This window comes from Diceros bicornis, chromosome 26 (genome assembly GCF_020826845.1).
Source record: "Diceros bicornis minor isolate mBicDic1 chromosome 26, mDicBic1.mat.cur, whole genome shotgun sequence".
Classification (NCBI taxonomy): Eukaryota; Metazoa; Chordata; class Mammalia; order Perissodactyla; family Rhinocerotidae; genus Diceros; species Diceros bicornis.
In genome coordinates this window covers 39,278,587-39,295,050 of record NC_080765.1, presented here as the reverse complement: position 1 = coordinate 39,295,050, position 16,464 = coordinate 39,278,587, and the positions used below count along the sequence as shown (strand labels likewise).

Below are 16,464 nucleotides of genomic sequence, written 5' to 3'. Positions count from 1 at the left end.
ATGCTTTCTGCCTTTGGTATGGTGACTGGAGTGATCAACTCCAGTCAAGCTGATCACTCCAGTAGTTTTCCAGCTCTACACATGGGAAAATCAAGGCCCTGTGAAACAGTGGTTTAAAAAATTACACAGAAGAGGAAGACTATGAAAGTAAGTAAGATTAGGAAGAAAATGCCTTAAATTAGTTCCCTGCATGTTGCATGTAATATGATAACTTCAGATTAGAGTGAATAGGTTAACTTATTTGTCCCATTGAGGCACAAAGCAGCTGAGACACCTCATCTCCGATCTAGGCTAAAAGATTTGGGTCTGATAGGGAAGAAGTAGTTTAGTTTAACAAAGAAACACGATTAGTGATTCCTGGCCTGGATTGATGTTCAAGGTGGAGGGGGACACTGAAATGAATTCTTTTCTCATCACTAGTGATTCTCAACAGTTTTGGAGCTTTATAATATTATTTATTTATTCTTAACATCCACTCCTTAAAATGTTGTCTAGTTCTACTTTTACATGTGAAATTATACCTGAGCTTTTAAAAAGAGGAAAATACACAACCAAAAATAAGTGAATTAAAGGATGGCCGTTCTTTGAAGAACAACACTGTTCCCCCGAAATAACTTTGCATACTCAAGGATGCTATAAAACAAAGGAGAAACAATCACATCTACACCATTTACAGTAAATTCTTAGTATTTGGGAATTTACATGCAGTTTTGATTCTTCAGAAAAATTCCCTAATATTCCAGGATATTGAAGCCCACATTTTAGTTTTGAGCCAGGAAGCTGCTATGAAGAAGGCATTTATTTAGTTGGTGAAGGGCAAGAGTCAAATTTCACTGAGTCTTTGTTGTTAACACTTGTTCATGCGTGTTCTAAAATTCATAAAGTGACAAAAAAAAAAATAAAATGCTGGTGATGGAAGTGAAAAAGTGAAGATACCATTAAAATAACATTTTATAGACTAATATGTCAAATTTGTCAGTGGCTTGTATCTATGATATGTACAATCCACCTTATGCTCTATAATGAAGGAAGAACCTGCAATTTATGAAACTGTTTCAAGCAGTACTCTCAGCCCATGGTAAGTGTGAGAATAGGTGTAAAAAATGTGTATTGTGACCCTGATGGGTGGGTTCAATGGTGAGTTTTATAAAACATTTAAGGATGAAACAACACCAATTTTAAAGAAATTCTTCCAAAGAATTAAAAAAGAGGGAATATTCTTTAGTCTTCATTTTATGAGAGTAAATGCTAAATCTAGTATAATTCTGATACTAAAATCAATTTAAAAATTTTACAGAAATGGAAAATTACAGTCCACTTTTACTCATGAAATAGATGCAGCTATCCTAAACAAGATGCTAGTAAACCAAGTTCAACAATCTATAATAGTTGAGTTTGTCCAAGGAATGCTGCAAGGTTGGTTCAATAATAATAAATCAATTAATGTAATTTTCCAGGAAAAGAATCATTATCAGCTCACAATAGATGTAGGATTTATAAAATATCTGTTTATAATTAAAAACAAATTTGTGGCAAACTTGGAATAGGAGGTAACTTCCTTAATTTGATAGAGTATCTACAGAAACCCTAAAACAAATTTGACAGTGAAATATTGGAAGTATTCCCTTTGAGATACAAAATAGAAGGATACCTACTGTCACCACTTTAACATTATACTGGATATGTTGGCTAATGCAAAAATTCAAGAAAATGAAAGAAAAGTAAAAATATAAAGGATCCAAAAAAAGGAACCATAAATAATATTACTGTTCTTGGATGCTTGAGGTGTGTATGTAGGAAATCCAAAGGAACTTACAGATAAATTATTAGGATTAACAAGAGTTTAGCAAGATTGCCAGACTCAAATATATAAGAAATCAATTGTATTCCTATATACCAGATATAAACAATTAGGAACTGAAAATTTTAAAAAGATATAATACCGTTGCAATAGCACCAAACATATCAAGTACCTAGGAATAGAATTAACAAGACATGTAATAACTCTGAAGAAAATTATAAAACTTTGAGAAATATTAAAGAAGAATTCAATGGAGAAATATACTATGTTTATGGTTTACACAATGCAGTATCATAAAATGTTTTCACTTGTATTCAGATTATATAGTACAATTTCAGTTTCCCAGTGTGTAATTTTATGGAACTTGACAAGCTGAAGTTAAATGCAATGAGTTAAGAGGCCAAGATATCCTTTAAGTAGAGAAACAAAATGGAAGAAATTTGTCATCAGATGTCAGGACGTTACAGCAGTAATTAGGATAATGTCATATTGGCAAGTGCTATACAAATAGAGCAGTGTAAGAGAGTCCAGAAACCTCTGCATATGTGTATATGTGATATGTGATGGAGATTGTATGGCAGATCATTTGGGAAATGATTGACTTTTAGTAAATGGTATTCTTAATTTGCTATTCATGTTGGGAGAAATATGAAAGAAATTGTATGCCTATGAAAGGCTATATATAAAAATCAATCTCATGTGGATTAAGGAACTAAGTATCTAAAGGAAAATTATCAAGCTTTTAGAAGGTAATATAGAATGTTTTCATGAACTTCGGATAAGGAAAGATTTCTTAAGACACAAATACCCTTGCCATAAAAGAAAAAATTGATCAATTGTACCACATTAAACTTAGAAACTTCTTTTCTTAAAAGGCACTATAAAGATAGTGAGAAGACAGGCCATCGAGTGGGAGAAGATACTCGCAGCATATATAACCTGTAGAGGACTAGTACCCAGAATATATATAAAAAGAACTTCAACAAATCAATGAGTAAAAGCCAGATAATATAAAAGAAAAATGGGCAAAAGACTTGTACTTCTGCTTCACAAAAGAGGAATTCCAAATGGCCAGTAAACATATGAAAAGGTGCTCATTCTCATTAGTAATCAGGGAAATGCAAATTAAAACCGCAATGAGATACCATTTCTTATCAGGTAAGGAAAAGTAAAACATTTTAAAATCTGACAATACCAGGTATTGATGAGGTTTTGAAATAAAGAGAATTGGTTTTATTTAATATTTTGTTGTTGGGTGAGTAAATTGGTATAGTACTTCAGAAAAAATTTGGCATTATCTAGAAATATTGAAGATCTGAATATTCTTTGACCTAGCAGTCCCATCCCTTGATATATACCCTAGCTAGAGACATGTACACATGTGCAATAGGATATATGTATAGGAATGTTTATTACCAGCATTTTCCATGATAGCCAACAACTGGAAGGAAAAAAATGTCCATCTGCTGTTGAAAAGAAAAATAAATTGCAGTAAATCCATACAATGGAATTCTGTACATTAATGAAAATGAAGGAACTGTAGTCACAGGCAACAGTATGAGTTACTCCCACAAAAACATCATTGAAAAGCAGACACGAGCTGACCCGGTGGCATAGTGGTTGAGTTTGTGTGCTCTGCTTCAGTGGCCCAGGGTTCACAGGTTTGGATCCTGGGCGTGGACCTATGCACTGCTTATCAAGCCACACTGTGGCAGGCATCCCACATATAAAGTAGAGGAAGATGGGCATGGATGTTAGCCCAGGGCCAATCTTCCTCAGCAAAAAAAAAGAGGAAGATTGGCAACAGATGTTAGCTCAGGGCTAATCTTTCTCACCAAAAATAAAAAAAAAAAAAGCAGACATAAGAGTATGATTCCATTCAAATGAAGATCAAAAATAGCCAGAAGAAAAAGTATATTATTTAGGAATTCAAAGCTAGATGGTAGATCTAAAGAGTATAACAAGGAAGTTAGTACCACAAATGTTATTTATGGAGGAGATTTATAATATAGTATAGAAGCATATGAGTTTCTGAAGTGCTGATAGTTTAAAATGTGTTTACCTGATTGGTGGCTATGTGGTACTAGCTTTGTAATTATTTATTAAACTGAACATGTATTTTTAATTCAGTTTGAAAATTATCTATTAGAAAATTTAGGTTGTTTGTGTTTAATGTAATCTTACTGATATATTTGGGTTCATAACTATAATCTTATTTCTTGTTTTCTATTTGTCCCATCTGTTTTTTTGGTCCTTTTCCCCTATCTATCTGTGTCTGTTCATCTGTCTCTTTATTTTAGCCTTCTTTTGGGTTAATCCTTTCTTTTCCATTCCGTATTACCTTGTTAATTATACATCTTTCATTGTTCCTTTATAAGTTATTCTAAAGATCATGATATGGATTCTTGACTCTAATATTAGAATCTAATATGAACTGCTACTTTTACCATTTTATAGGCAATGCCTGATGTTGGAACACTTTAACTCTATTTACTGCCCCCCCCATCTTTTGTGTTTTCATGCATTTTAATTTTATGTTATTTTAAATCTCACAAGGTAATATCACTATTTTGTACAGTCATTATTCGTTTAGAGTTACCCACATGTTTAACCTTTCTTTTGCTCTTTATTTCTTCCTGTATTTTCATCTTTCCATCTGGGATAATTTTTCTTCTGCCTAGAGAACTCCATTTATTATTTCTCTTTTTACTTCTGCTCAGGATTAATTCTGTCAGTTTTCATTTGTCTGGAAATAATTTCATTTTGTCTTTATTTTTAAAGGATATTTTAAATGGGGATTGAATTGTAGGTGGGCAGTTCTTTTCTGTCAGCACTTTCAAGGTGTCATTACATTGTCTTCTGACTTCTATAACCTCTGTTGAAAAGTTAGACATCAGTCTTATTGTTGCTTCTTTGAAGAAAATGTCTGTATTTCTCTAGCTGCTTTTAAGATATCTACTTTGGTTTTCATCAGTATACTATATGATGCTAGTTTTTTGGGAGGAGGTTGTTTGTTTTGTTTTTTTAATTTTTCCTGATTGATGCTCTTAGTCTTTCTTGAATCTGTGATTTGATGTCTTTCATTATGTTTGGAAAATTCTTGGCCATCATCTTTTCAGATATTGCTTCTGTGCCATTCTGTCTGTTCTCCTCTTCTGGTATTTCAATTACATGCTTCTCTGTACACTCCATATTTTTTGTTCTCCTTGCTTCTGTCTGGATATTTTCTTCTAACATATTTTCCAGTATATTAATCCTCTCTTCAGCTGGATCCAAGTGGCTGTTAAACCCATATATTGAGTTCCTAATTTTAGTTTGTTTAATTTTCAGTTCTCCCCTTTCCATTGGATTCCTTTTTATAGATTCAAGTTCTCTTGTGAAATTCTTCATCTTGTCATCCATGTGTTGAACATTTTAATCACTGTTATTTTCTGATCTATTTCTTATGACTCTTATATCTGGGTTACTTTGAGCTCTGTTTCTATTTGCTATTTTTCATCCTTGTCCTGTTTCTTATTACACCGTTAATTTTTGTTTGAATCTTGGACATTATGTATTGAAAATTGTAGAGGCTTTAGATGATGTTATCGTCCATCGAGTAGATTCACCCTATACTGTGTCAGGCAGCAGAGAGAGGGACACAGCCTCTGTTGATGGTTTTTAAATATGCCCACAAATTATTTGATACTCCCTTTAAAAGGCGGAGCTAATTCCTGTCTTGAGCTGTACTTAGTGACAGCAAATAAAATACGACAAAAGTGATCATAAAGATCATAAAGGACATCGCAGCTTTCTTGCTTTCTCTTGGGTTGCTTACTCTGGGGCAAATTAACTGCCATGATTACATGGCAACAAGCATAGGTAACTTGAGGATATCAAGAAACCTATGTAGAGTCCCATATAGTGAGGCACCCTGCCAACAGCCATGTGAGTAAGCAATTTTGGAAGTAGAACCTCCAGCCCTAGTCATGCCTTCAAATGACTACAGCCACTGCCAACATCCTGACTGAAACCTCATGACAGATCCTGAGCTGAAACCCCCCAACTATACTGCTCCCAACTACTTTACCCACAGAAATTGTGATATAGTAAATGTTTATTTTTTTAAGCTATTATGTTTTAGGGTAAATTGTTAGCAATAGGTAAATAATACAACATTTCAATCCAATTGGGAATTGAACAGAACTGGGGCTGATTTGCAGTCTTTATAAGACTCAGTCTATTCAGATTTTCTCCCAGTCCTATGGTGTAGCCCTCCAAAGTTCCACTGGAAAGTCAGAGGTGTTTCCTATGGCTCCTCCTCTATTGCTGGTTTTGTATTCCAATTTTTGTCTCCCCAGTGCAGTCCACTGTGATTTCAGCCACTTTCTACTTGGCTTCTTAGTATTCCTGAGTGGCATAGTTGATAAAGGCCTTGAGAGGAACACCAATGGCAAGTGTCTAGCCCGCTTCTCTATATTTTCCTCATTTCTGGGATCTTAGTTCCTTAAGTCCTGGCTTCCACCACAGCTTTCTAATGTCTTCAAACACATATTTTTATTTTTTCTTTCTTAAAAAAAATTTTTTAATATACTTTCTCCAATTGTTCAAGTGCAGGGGGCTCCATCATAGTTATTTTACATAGCAATTTATGTACTTTTCTATACATAGAATTTATTAAAAATTTTTTTGAATATTAAGAAATAAAGGAACTTTTTAAGAAAGAAACATGTTGTTCCCCCTGTTATTGTAACTCTGGAGAAAGCCAGGAGGTTTTATAATTGTTTTTTCTGATATCCCAGTACTGAAGGTATTAGTGCCTCTACTTTGTTTGGATTTAGAAGTTTAAGCATTTTTCTTTTTAGAATGTGAAGAAAATGGGAAGGCAGTAACAGCTGAGCTGAAGAAGCTCGTAGAAGAGGTTTATGGACCAGAACACATATTTGATGAAGAAGTAACTTATTTAAACAGGAAGAAAATGCCTTTATGTGCAGTCATTTCCAAAGATGAAAAGTAAGCCTCAAGGTCTAAGGCAACCAAGAACAGACCGCTTCACTAGTGTTGATTGAACAAAACACTAATATTGTCTAAAAAATAAATCTTGCATTGAATTTCACATGAAGAAATGTTTAGAGAGATATAGAGGATAAAAAATAGTTACCAGCCACAGTATTTTAAGAAATTTTCTAGTGTTTTGCATGTGCCCCTTCCTACTCATTCTTTATTAACATTCATTTAATTTTAATAATAAACTTATCCCTCTTTTAAAGATGAGGAAACTGAGAAAGAGTTTCTTGCCCCAAAACACTCAACTAGTAAATGGCAGAGCCAGGATTTAGACCCAGACAGTTTGGTCTCCAGAACCCATGTTCTTAAATTACTATATTATAATATTACCTGGAGAATTTTAATTACTAATTTTAGACAAGAAATTCTTCTCCAAAGTAAAATGCAAGTAGAAAACATAATGTTAAATGATCCAGATGACCATGAAAATTATCATTGTCCTCAGTTTTCCTCACAGATATGGTGCATTAAAAAAAGAGCCATCATTTGTAGGCAGTCAGTGGAACAGTTTCATGAAACTTACATATCATTAAATGTTCATGGAATTCCAATCTTTAGTTTGCAGATTTATAGATGAATTTCTCAGGATAAGCAGTAAAAGCTTTACACACACACACGCACACACACACATACATAATTTTTAAAATGAAGTTAATTGACATATACCTACTGAAAACTGTACAAACAAGTGTATAGCTTGGTGAACTTTGACACAGTAAACACATTGTGTAAATATCACCGAGATCAAAAAACAAAGCCAACAGCATCCAGTCTGCCTCATGCTTCACACTCAGTCACCAATCCCACCTCTACCACACTGACCTAAATAACCATCATCCTAACTTCTAACACCATAAGTTGTTTTTGTTTGCTTTTAACGTTTATATAAATGGAATCATACTCAATGAACTCTTTGGTGGCTTGCTTCTTTTGCCCACCATTATGTGTTGTGAGATTCAGCCATGCTGTTGCTTAGCAGCAATAATTTGTTCATTCTCATTGCTATATAATGTCCATCATATGAATATACCACAGTTTACCCATTCATAATTGTTGACGGGCATCTGGGTTGCTTGCAGATTGGGGAAATTATGAATAGTGCTGCTATGAACATTCCTTTACATGTCTTTTGGTGAATGTGCATATGTACATTTCTGTTGGACATTTGCATGAAAATGGAATTGGTAGGTCATAGGATATGTGTATTTTCAGGATTAATGGATACCACCAAACACTTTAACAAAGAAGTTGTACCACGTTACACTCCCACTGAAAGTACATGAGGTTTTTGTTATTGCCTATCCTTGGCAACACTTGGTATTATCTGCTTTTTTTCATTTTAGCCATGCTGATATGGTTATAACATTATGTGTTGGTTTTAATTTGTATTTACTTTTAATAATGAAGTTAAGCACAATTGTATGTTTGTTGGCCACTTGGATATCTTCTTTTGTGAAGTTTCTCTAAGACTTTTGCATGTTTTCCTTTTCAGTTGCCTGTCTTTTCTCAAGTTTTTTGTCAGATATATTTATTATACATATCTTTTTCCACTTCAGGTCTTTCTGCTTCTGTAATAGTGTCTTTATATGAATTGACTCTTCTTAATTTCAGTGTCGTCTTTTTTCCATAGATTCTACTTTTCTGATGAATGTTCCATCTGGTTTTAACTATTTTCTCCATCTTTCCACAGTATTCTTAAAACTATTAATTAGAGGTTTTTTTAATGCCCTTGTTTTATAACACCAGTATCTGGATCATCTAAGCTGTTTCTTTTGTTTTTCTGTCAGTTTCTGGTGTTTCTATCTGTTGGCATGCCTGATAATTTCTGAAAAATTGGTGAGGCTCTGAATGAGAACGTCTTCCTGTAGACAAGGTTCATTCTCTCTTATGGCAGATAGAGTAGGTCCTGATCATCTGGTCTACTCAGGGAATGGTATAAATTGAGGCTTATTGCTATTTTAGTAAGGTTCCTTCTACCTCTAGTTCATCTGGCTCTTAAGACGTAGCCCTCCATGAATTCCAGCTAAAAGCTTGGAGTGTTTACCAGGGCCCCTCTACCATCTCAAATCTTAATCCTTACCTCCTCGGCCCAGTGAGATTGCCAGAAATTTCACTCTACTTTTTAAAGTGTTTCTGCTTAGTTTCTTAGACTCCTAAATAACATTATATTTGATATACTATAGCAGCAAATTAAAATATTAAAAACATTAGAAATATAGAAATATTCAATGAAGAATTTTGAGATTGATAAGAGATTTTGACTATAGTATAATAAACATTTGAAGAATTGCTTGTGGTTTTCCTGTAGGTAAATGACAAAATATAGCTGTCAGTCTTTCATCCATATGATGACTATTACTAGTAGAAAAAATATAGATAAAATAAACTTTTTGAGTTTTGTTAGAGGCCAAGAATGGACAGGAGAATAAAATATTCTTGATAAAATTTAGATCTGAACATTTGTTTTTCTTTATTGAACTTAGAAATATGGCTATTGTCAGAATCTCTTGTTGATAAATTTGATATGGGAAAAATATTGAATTAAATCTGTCTTTAAAAATGTACATTTAAAACAGTTGATTCACAAAATGAATATGAATGTGTAGAAAATGTCTCCTTCTGCCCTTGGAATATTAACTGCTACAGGAATTGTTCTTTTGCTGTAAACAACTAGAAAACCAGACTAAAAAAGAAAAAGAATTGTGGTCAGATGTTGTTCAACAGAGAGCACAAGACTATGATTTCTGGGAGAAGGGAAACAAATGCACCCTACCATTGTCCCAGCTTACAGCGTGGAGGCATTTCCCGGGTTGAAGAGCAGAGGCAGAAGGAGCCCAAAGAGCCTAGTGGTCTTGCTGCATTTAGATCAGATCAGAGATTGGGGATTCTGAGTTGGCTAGAATTTGTGAGGCAGGACAATGAAGAGAGGAAATTGTATAAAGATAGAGCTCCGAAGATCCACAAAAGAAACCCTTTGAATCATTGGCTGAATACAGATCTATACATGCAAAGGGTGAAACTACAATAGGCTATGGAAAGAACCATTGAAAAGAAGGCCAAACATTTCCTGGAGGTTGCACAGGGCTGGGAACATTTTGCTTTCCCACTGGCTATAATGAAGAGACTTATAATATTATATCATGGAACAACAAGTAGAGTCCTTAGGTGGGTATAGCTGTAGTGGGGCTAAATTAGTCCTAAAGACTGCAATGGACCTACCCCAAAAATCTAAAAAGACTCAAAGGAATCAAACTAATCCTAAGTAATATAACTGCATGCCAGAACAAAGTCCAACACTCTTGGAAGGAATGAAACATCATCCATCATCCAACAGTGTAAATTTTATAATGTCTGACATCTAATCAAAAATGACCAGGCATGTAAAGTAGCAAAAAATATCACTCATAACAAGGAAAAAATTGAAATGATAGAAAACAGAAATAATATCGTTGATGGACTTAGCAGACAACAACATAAAATAACTATTATCAATATACTCTTAATGTTCAGGAATGTAGAAGAAAATGTAATCATCATGAGAGAAATGCAAGATGTAAAAAAAAGACCCAGATTGAACTTCTAGAGATGAAAAAGACAATAACTAAAGTGAAAACTACATTGGATAGGATTAACAACAGAATAGATAATTATTGATTTTTGTTTAAAAAAAATCAGTGAATTAGCAATAAAATCTGTTCAAACAAAAGCATGGGGGGAAAAAGACTAATAAAAAAATGAACAGAGCATCAGAGACCTGTGACATAGTATCAAGCAGTCTAATATATATGTCATTGGGGTATCACTAGATAGGGGAGAGGGGGCCAGAAAAATATAATGTCTAAAAATTTTTCCAAATTTGGTGAAAATCCTAAACCCGTAAGTGTAAAAAAAAAAAAAAAGGTTAACAAACCTAAGCAGAAGAAGCATAAAGAAAACCATGTTATAATCAGATTGCTGAAAGTCAGTAGTGACAAGAAAATCTTAAAAGCAGCCAGAGAGGAAAGACACATTACATAGAAAGGAACAAAAAATAAGATCAGGAGACTTCTTGCTGTCAACTGTGCAAACTAGAGGACATCTCTAAAGCATTGAAATGGAGAAACATCTCTAAAACATTGAAAGAAAAACTGTCCATTCAAATTTCTACACTCAGTGAAAATATCTTTCAAACGTGTAGGGGAAAACAGACTTTCACACTAAAAGAAAAGTGAAAGAATACATCAGCAGCAGACCTGCACTATAAAAAATGTTAAAAGAAGTTCAGGCAGAAGAAAAATAATACCAGATGGAAATTTGGATCTATGCAAAGGTAAGATAATGAAGAGTGCTGGAAATTATAAATATATGGATAAATATAAAATACTTTTCTGTGTTCCTATATGGGGTATGTATCATACTGTTCCTCTATACTATGTGGTGAGTGTATATATGTCTATATTATATATTTCATACTATTTTTCTGTAGTATTTTTATGTACCGGCAACAAACAGTTGGAATTTGAAATTTAAAATCAATACCATTTACATAATATCAAAGAACATGATATACGTAGGGATAAAATTACCAAAATATCTATAAGACGTACTTCAAAACTACAAAGTAGGTTTCTCATTTCTGGTTCAGCATGTAGAGAGTTGTTACTCCAGTCTAATAATAAATAAAAAGCTGAACAAACTGAAAAAATCAATGACTCTTCTTAGATCCATTAGAGAAGTAAGCCACAGAGTAAACTGCTGCCCCCAAAATTGGAGAGATAAACAGGCAGAAACAGAGAATCACAACATACCGGAACTGGAGCAGAAACCACTTGTGAGCAGAAATCTCCATGGGAGCCAGTGCTGGGGTAGGAAAACCTAAGCTGTGATTGCTGGAGGCTCAGATAAATCTGAGAGTTAAAAACTCCAGGGGGCCCAATTACGGGGGTGGGGGGGGCACAGTTTTGTGAGTTTTATCTCCAGAAGCTCTATCAGATCCTCACAGTGAATATTGGAGAAAAATCCCCTCATGCTTCCAGCGGGGGAAGGTAAAAGGAACCTTTTGAACAAAGAACACCACAGCACTCTGTTTTTAACAAGGCCTGCCCTCAAGGGAAACTATTGCCAGAGCTTAACCTACCTGGGGGAAAGGAAATACCAAATTCCTGCTCCCTTTAGCCTTCCACATGGAAGGAGGGAGATACCTAACTCTAGCCCCCTCTAGCCATCGTGTTCCACCTGAGTGAGGTGGGGGGAATGAGAAGCACTAGTGAAATTCACACTCCAGGGGCACAGGCTCACTAAAAGACTGAGACCTAATCATAGGACTAGTAGAATGCTTCCCCTCCCCCACATCTTACCATTACTTTACTAAAGGCCTGTATACCATAGTTCCTTTTACTCAGTACATGTCCACCTTTCAACAAAATATTACAAGACATACTAAAGGCAACAAACACAATTTGAAGAGACTGAACAAGCATCAGAACCAGAGTCAGATATGGCAGGAATGTTTGAATTATCCCACACCAGGAATTTTGAAAAACTATGATTAATATGCTAAGGTCTCTAATGGAAGAAGTAGACGAAATGCAAGGTCAGGTGGATAATGTAAGCAGAGAGATGGAAATGCTAAGAAAAGAAATGCTTGTGATAAAAAACACTAACAAAATTGAAGACTGCCTTTGATCGGCTCATTCGTAGAATAGACACGGCTGAGGAAAGAATCCCTGAGCTTGAGAATATGGCAGTAGACCCTTCCAAAACAGAAAATCAAAGAGAGAAAAAGAAAAAAAGAAAACAACCCAGAATGTCTGAAAAGTTGGGACAGCTACAAAGGGAATAACATATGCATACTAGGAATACCAGAAGGAAATAAAAGAAAGGAACAAAAGCAATATTGGAAGCAAAATATCTAAGAATTTCCCCCAAAATAAATATTAGACACCAAGTCACAGATCCAGGAAGCTCAGAGAACACCAAGCAGGATAAATTCTAAGAAAACTACACCGAAGCATATCACATTTAAACTTCAGAAAATTAAAGATAAAATCTTGAAAGAAGCCAGAAGGAAAAACACCTTAACTAGAGAGGAGGAAAGATAATAATTACGTCTGACTTCTCCTTAGAAACTATACAAGCAAGAAGAGAGTGGAGTGAAATATTTAGAAGTGTTGAGAGAACAAAACCACCAACCTAAAATTCTGTACTCGGTGAAATTATCCTTCAAAAGTGAAGGAGAAATACTTTCTCAGACAAACAGAAATTTAGGGTATTTGTTGCCAGTAGATCTGCCTTGCAAGAAATGTTAAGAATTCTTCACAGAAAAAGAAACTGATATATCAGAAAATCAGATCTACATAAAGAAAAGATGATACAGAGAAGGAATGAGTGAAGGTAAAATAGAAACTTTTATTTTTCTTATTCTTAATTGGTTTAACAGAAAAGAGTTTATTCAAAATAATAGCAATAATGTATTTGATTATATATGCTTGTGTGTGTGTGCACACGCTTGTATATAAGTGAAGTGAATGACAGCAATGATACAAGGAACAGGGAGGAGGATTAGAAATATTTTATCATTATAAGGTACTTGCACTACTTGTGAAGCAGTTATAGTGTTATTTGAAAGTGGACTTGGATTAGTTGTAAATGTATGTTGCAAACTCGAGGGCAACTGCTAAAAACGAAGTACAATTGATATGCTAAGAAAGGAGAGAAGATGGAATCATATAAAGTGCAATTTCATTCATAATTGCCAAAAACTTGGAGGCAACCAAGATGTCCTTCAGTAGATGAATGGATAAATAAACTGTGGTGCATTCAGACAATGGAATATTGTTCAGTGCTATAAAAGAAATGAGCTATGAAACAACATGGAGGAAACTTAAAAGCATATTACTAAGTGAAAGAAGCCAATCTGAGAAGGCTAAATACTGTATGATTCTAGCTATAAGACATTCTAGAAAAGGCAAAACTATGAGGACAGTAAAAAGATCAAATATAGTCAGGAGTTAGTGGGGAGGGATGAATAGGTGGAGCACAGGGGATTTTTAGGGCAGTGAAACTGTTCTATATGATACTGTAATGGTGGATACATATTATACATTTGTCAAAACCCACAGAATGTACAACACTAAAAGTGAACCCTATTGTAAACTATGGACTTTGGGTGATAATGGTATGTCAGTGTAGGTTCATCAGTTGTAACAAGCATACCAGTAGGGTACAGGATTTTGATAGTGGGGGAGGTTGTGTGGGGGCAGAGTGTATATAGGAACTCTGTACTTGCTACTCAATTTTTCTATAAACCTACAACTGCTCTAAAAAAAAATAAGTTAATTAAAAAGCACAAAAGGAAAAAGAAATTAAAGGAGACCTAAATATATGATGAGATGTGCCATGTTCACAAATCAGAAAATTCATTATTAATGCCACTTCAACCAAATTGTTCTGTACATTTGATGCAATCTCAGTCAAAATCCTGGTAGCCTTTTTTGTAGAAAGTAACAAGCTGATCGAAAATTTATGTGATATGCAAAAGACCTAGAAGATGAAAACAATGTTATAAAAGAAGAACAAAGTTGGAAGATTTACACTACTGCGTTCAAGACTTATTATAAAGCTATAGTAATTAAGACAACGGTGTTGGCATAAGGATAGACATATAAATCAATGGACAGATTAGAGAGCATACATGTAGTCCATTTGTTTTCAACAAAGATGCCAAGGTAATTTAATGGGGAAAAGATAGTCTTTTCAACAAAGGTTACTGGAATAACCAGAGGGGAAAAGTGAACCTCAACTGTTACCTCACACCATATGCAAAAATACCTTGAAATGGATCATAGACCTAAATACAAATGCTAAATATTAAAAACATCTATAAAAAAATGGTATAACCCTGTGTATAGGAAATTCATCTAGCAATTTTATGGGCTTAATGAAATTTGTACCAATATTTTCTTAACAAAAATTCTGATTAAATGTCATACTCATAAAAGTGGAGTCAGGGTCAAATGGAAACCGAAGACAATCTTCTGACTCAGGATATTCTGTAACCATAATCAGCATCATGTACCATCATTGCCTCAGTTTAGTAAATGTCTGGTAAATACTGAGACTATAGTGATATAATGTAGATAGTGGAAGAAATAATTTTTTAATAGCTTTGTTTGTTATAGTCCTGTATTTGTAAGAGTCAAAGTGTCTTAGTGGATTTCTTTCAGTTATATGTTTTTTCATTTTTGTGAAGGCAAGTATATGTGCTAGAGTGACTTTTGTATATTTTGTACATTTATGTATATTGTATACTTATAGATTGTATATTTGGGTTCATTGTAAATGCATCTCTACTAAGTTTTAAGGGTCCCTTGTTATTGGATATCCATGAACTTTTGGTCATATCGTTAATTGGTAATACATGGGGTTTCTTGGGTATTTGGTTTTATCATCTCCATTCCACCTCCCACAATTGTTAGATTAAAACATGTCAGGTATAAAATGTTAAATTAGAATAATTCTAACCATTGTTTGCTTGTTTAAGCTTAATATGCATGTTTAGTTTATTTTTGTTTTTAATTTTTTATCATTTTAGTAACAATGATGATGTTATGTTGATTTCTGTGGAAAGTCCTAATTTGACAACTCCAATTACATCAAATCCAACAGGTATCTTAAGTTGATTAAAATATGATCTATCAAATTAGAAAGCCTCAAATCAGTATTTTTTTAAAATAGAGAATTGAATATTATCTTTTAATAAAATGAAATTTTAATTCTGTTCTCAAAAATGTTTTAATTTATATCTGTGATTAATATTACCTGAATAAATAAATGATTCCTTAATATAAATGAAAGTTTCTTTTTAACCTTGTGTTTATCAGTTTATGGCCTTTTGTTTCTTTACTGTGTTTGTTTAATGACTTTGTAAGTTATAAAACTGCTTACTTTTCATATGCATTATTTTTGCTTGTTTGCTCTGGCCTGTGTTGGTGGTAGTGTTGGGGTTTTTTGTTTGTCTTTTTGTTTTATCTGTTATAATCTGCTTAAGATGTAAAGTTTCGCTATTCGTTAGTATCTTTGATTTTTTAACTTTTGGTTTTTTTAATAATACTTTGTTGCTCTTTAGAGTTTCTGTCTTATTATGTTTCTGTAAAAATCTTTAACAGATTTCCAATAAATTTCCTCTCTATTGAAATAGCTGTCTTGTTGGTCCGTAATTTCTCATTCAAAATTCCTCATTTTCTTTTCATTTTTTACCATATTAGAATATTTGCATCTTAATTTCAGAAAGCTTTGCCTCTATTTATATAGCTACTTAATTGCCTCCATGGTGTGGGCTATTAAGATTGTAAATCAAATAGTTACATTTATCTGAGGCTTTCTACTGGTTCTAGGAAGAATGCTACTTAGTCATCTCAGGTAGTTTAGTCTAAAGGTACTGTGATTAAAAAATGTATAGATGTCCAGGTTTATTTCTTCAAATGCTCTATTAATTTACAGATAGAGTTTCAAAAAAGTTACTAATATAGTTGTAAAGTTACAGAAGGACGAAATGTCTTGAACCAAAATTAGATTTTGTTTTTTTTGAACTGGTTCATCAGTCTTTGGAATAGGTAAAGTCAATTGAGTTACTTTTT

At 33.7% G+C, this 16,464-nt stretch overlaps 1 protein-coding gene across 6 annotated transcripts in view; it reads left to right on the top strand.

Annotated features, from left to right (window-relative positions):
• The window catches only part of ATF7IP2 (activating transcription factor 7 interacting protein 2), a 57,865-nt gene that overhangs the window by 29,720 nt on the left and 11,681 nt on the right, over positions 1-16,464 (top strand). For all 6 annotated transcript variants that reach the window (XM_058570075.1, XM_058570074.1, XM_058570077.1 and 3 more), the window contains one exon: positions 15,420-15,493. In XM_058570075.1, the coding sequence (XP_058426058.1) occupies positions 15,420-15,493 (74 nt within the window). The remainder of the gene's footprint in view (positions 1-15,419; positions 15,494-16,464) is intronic.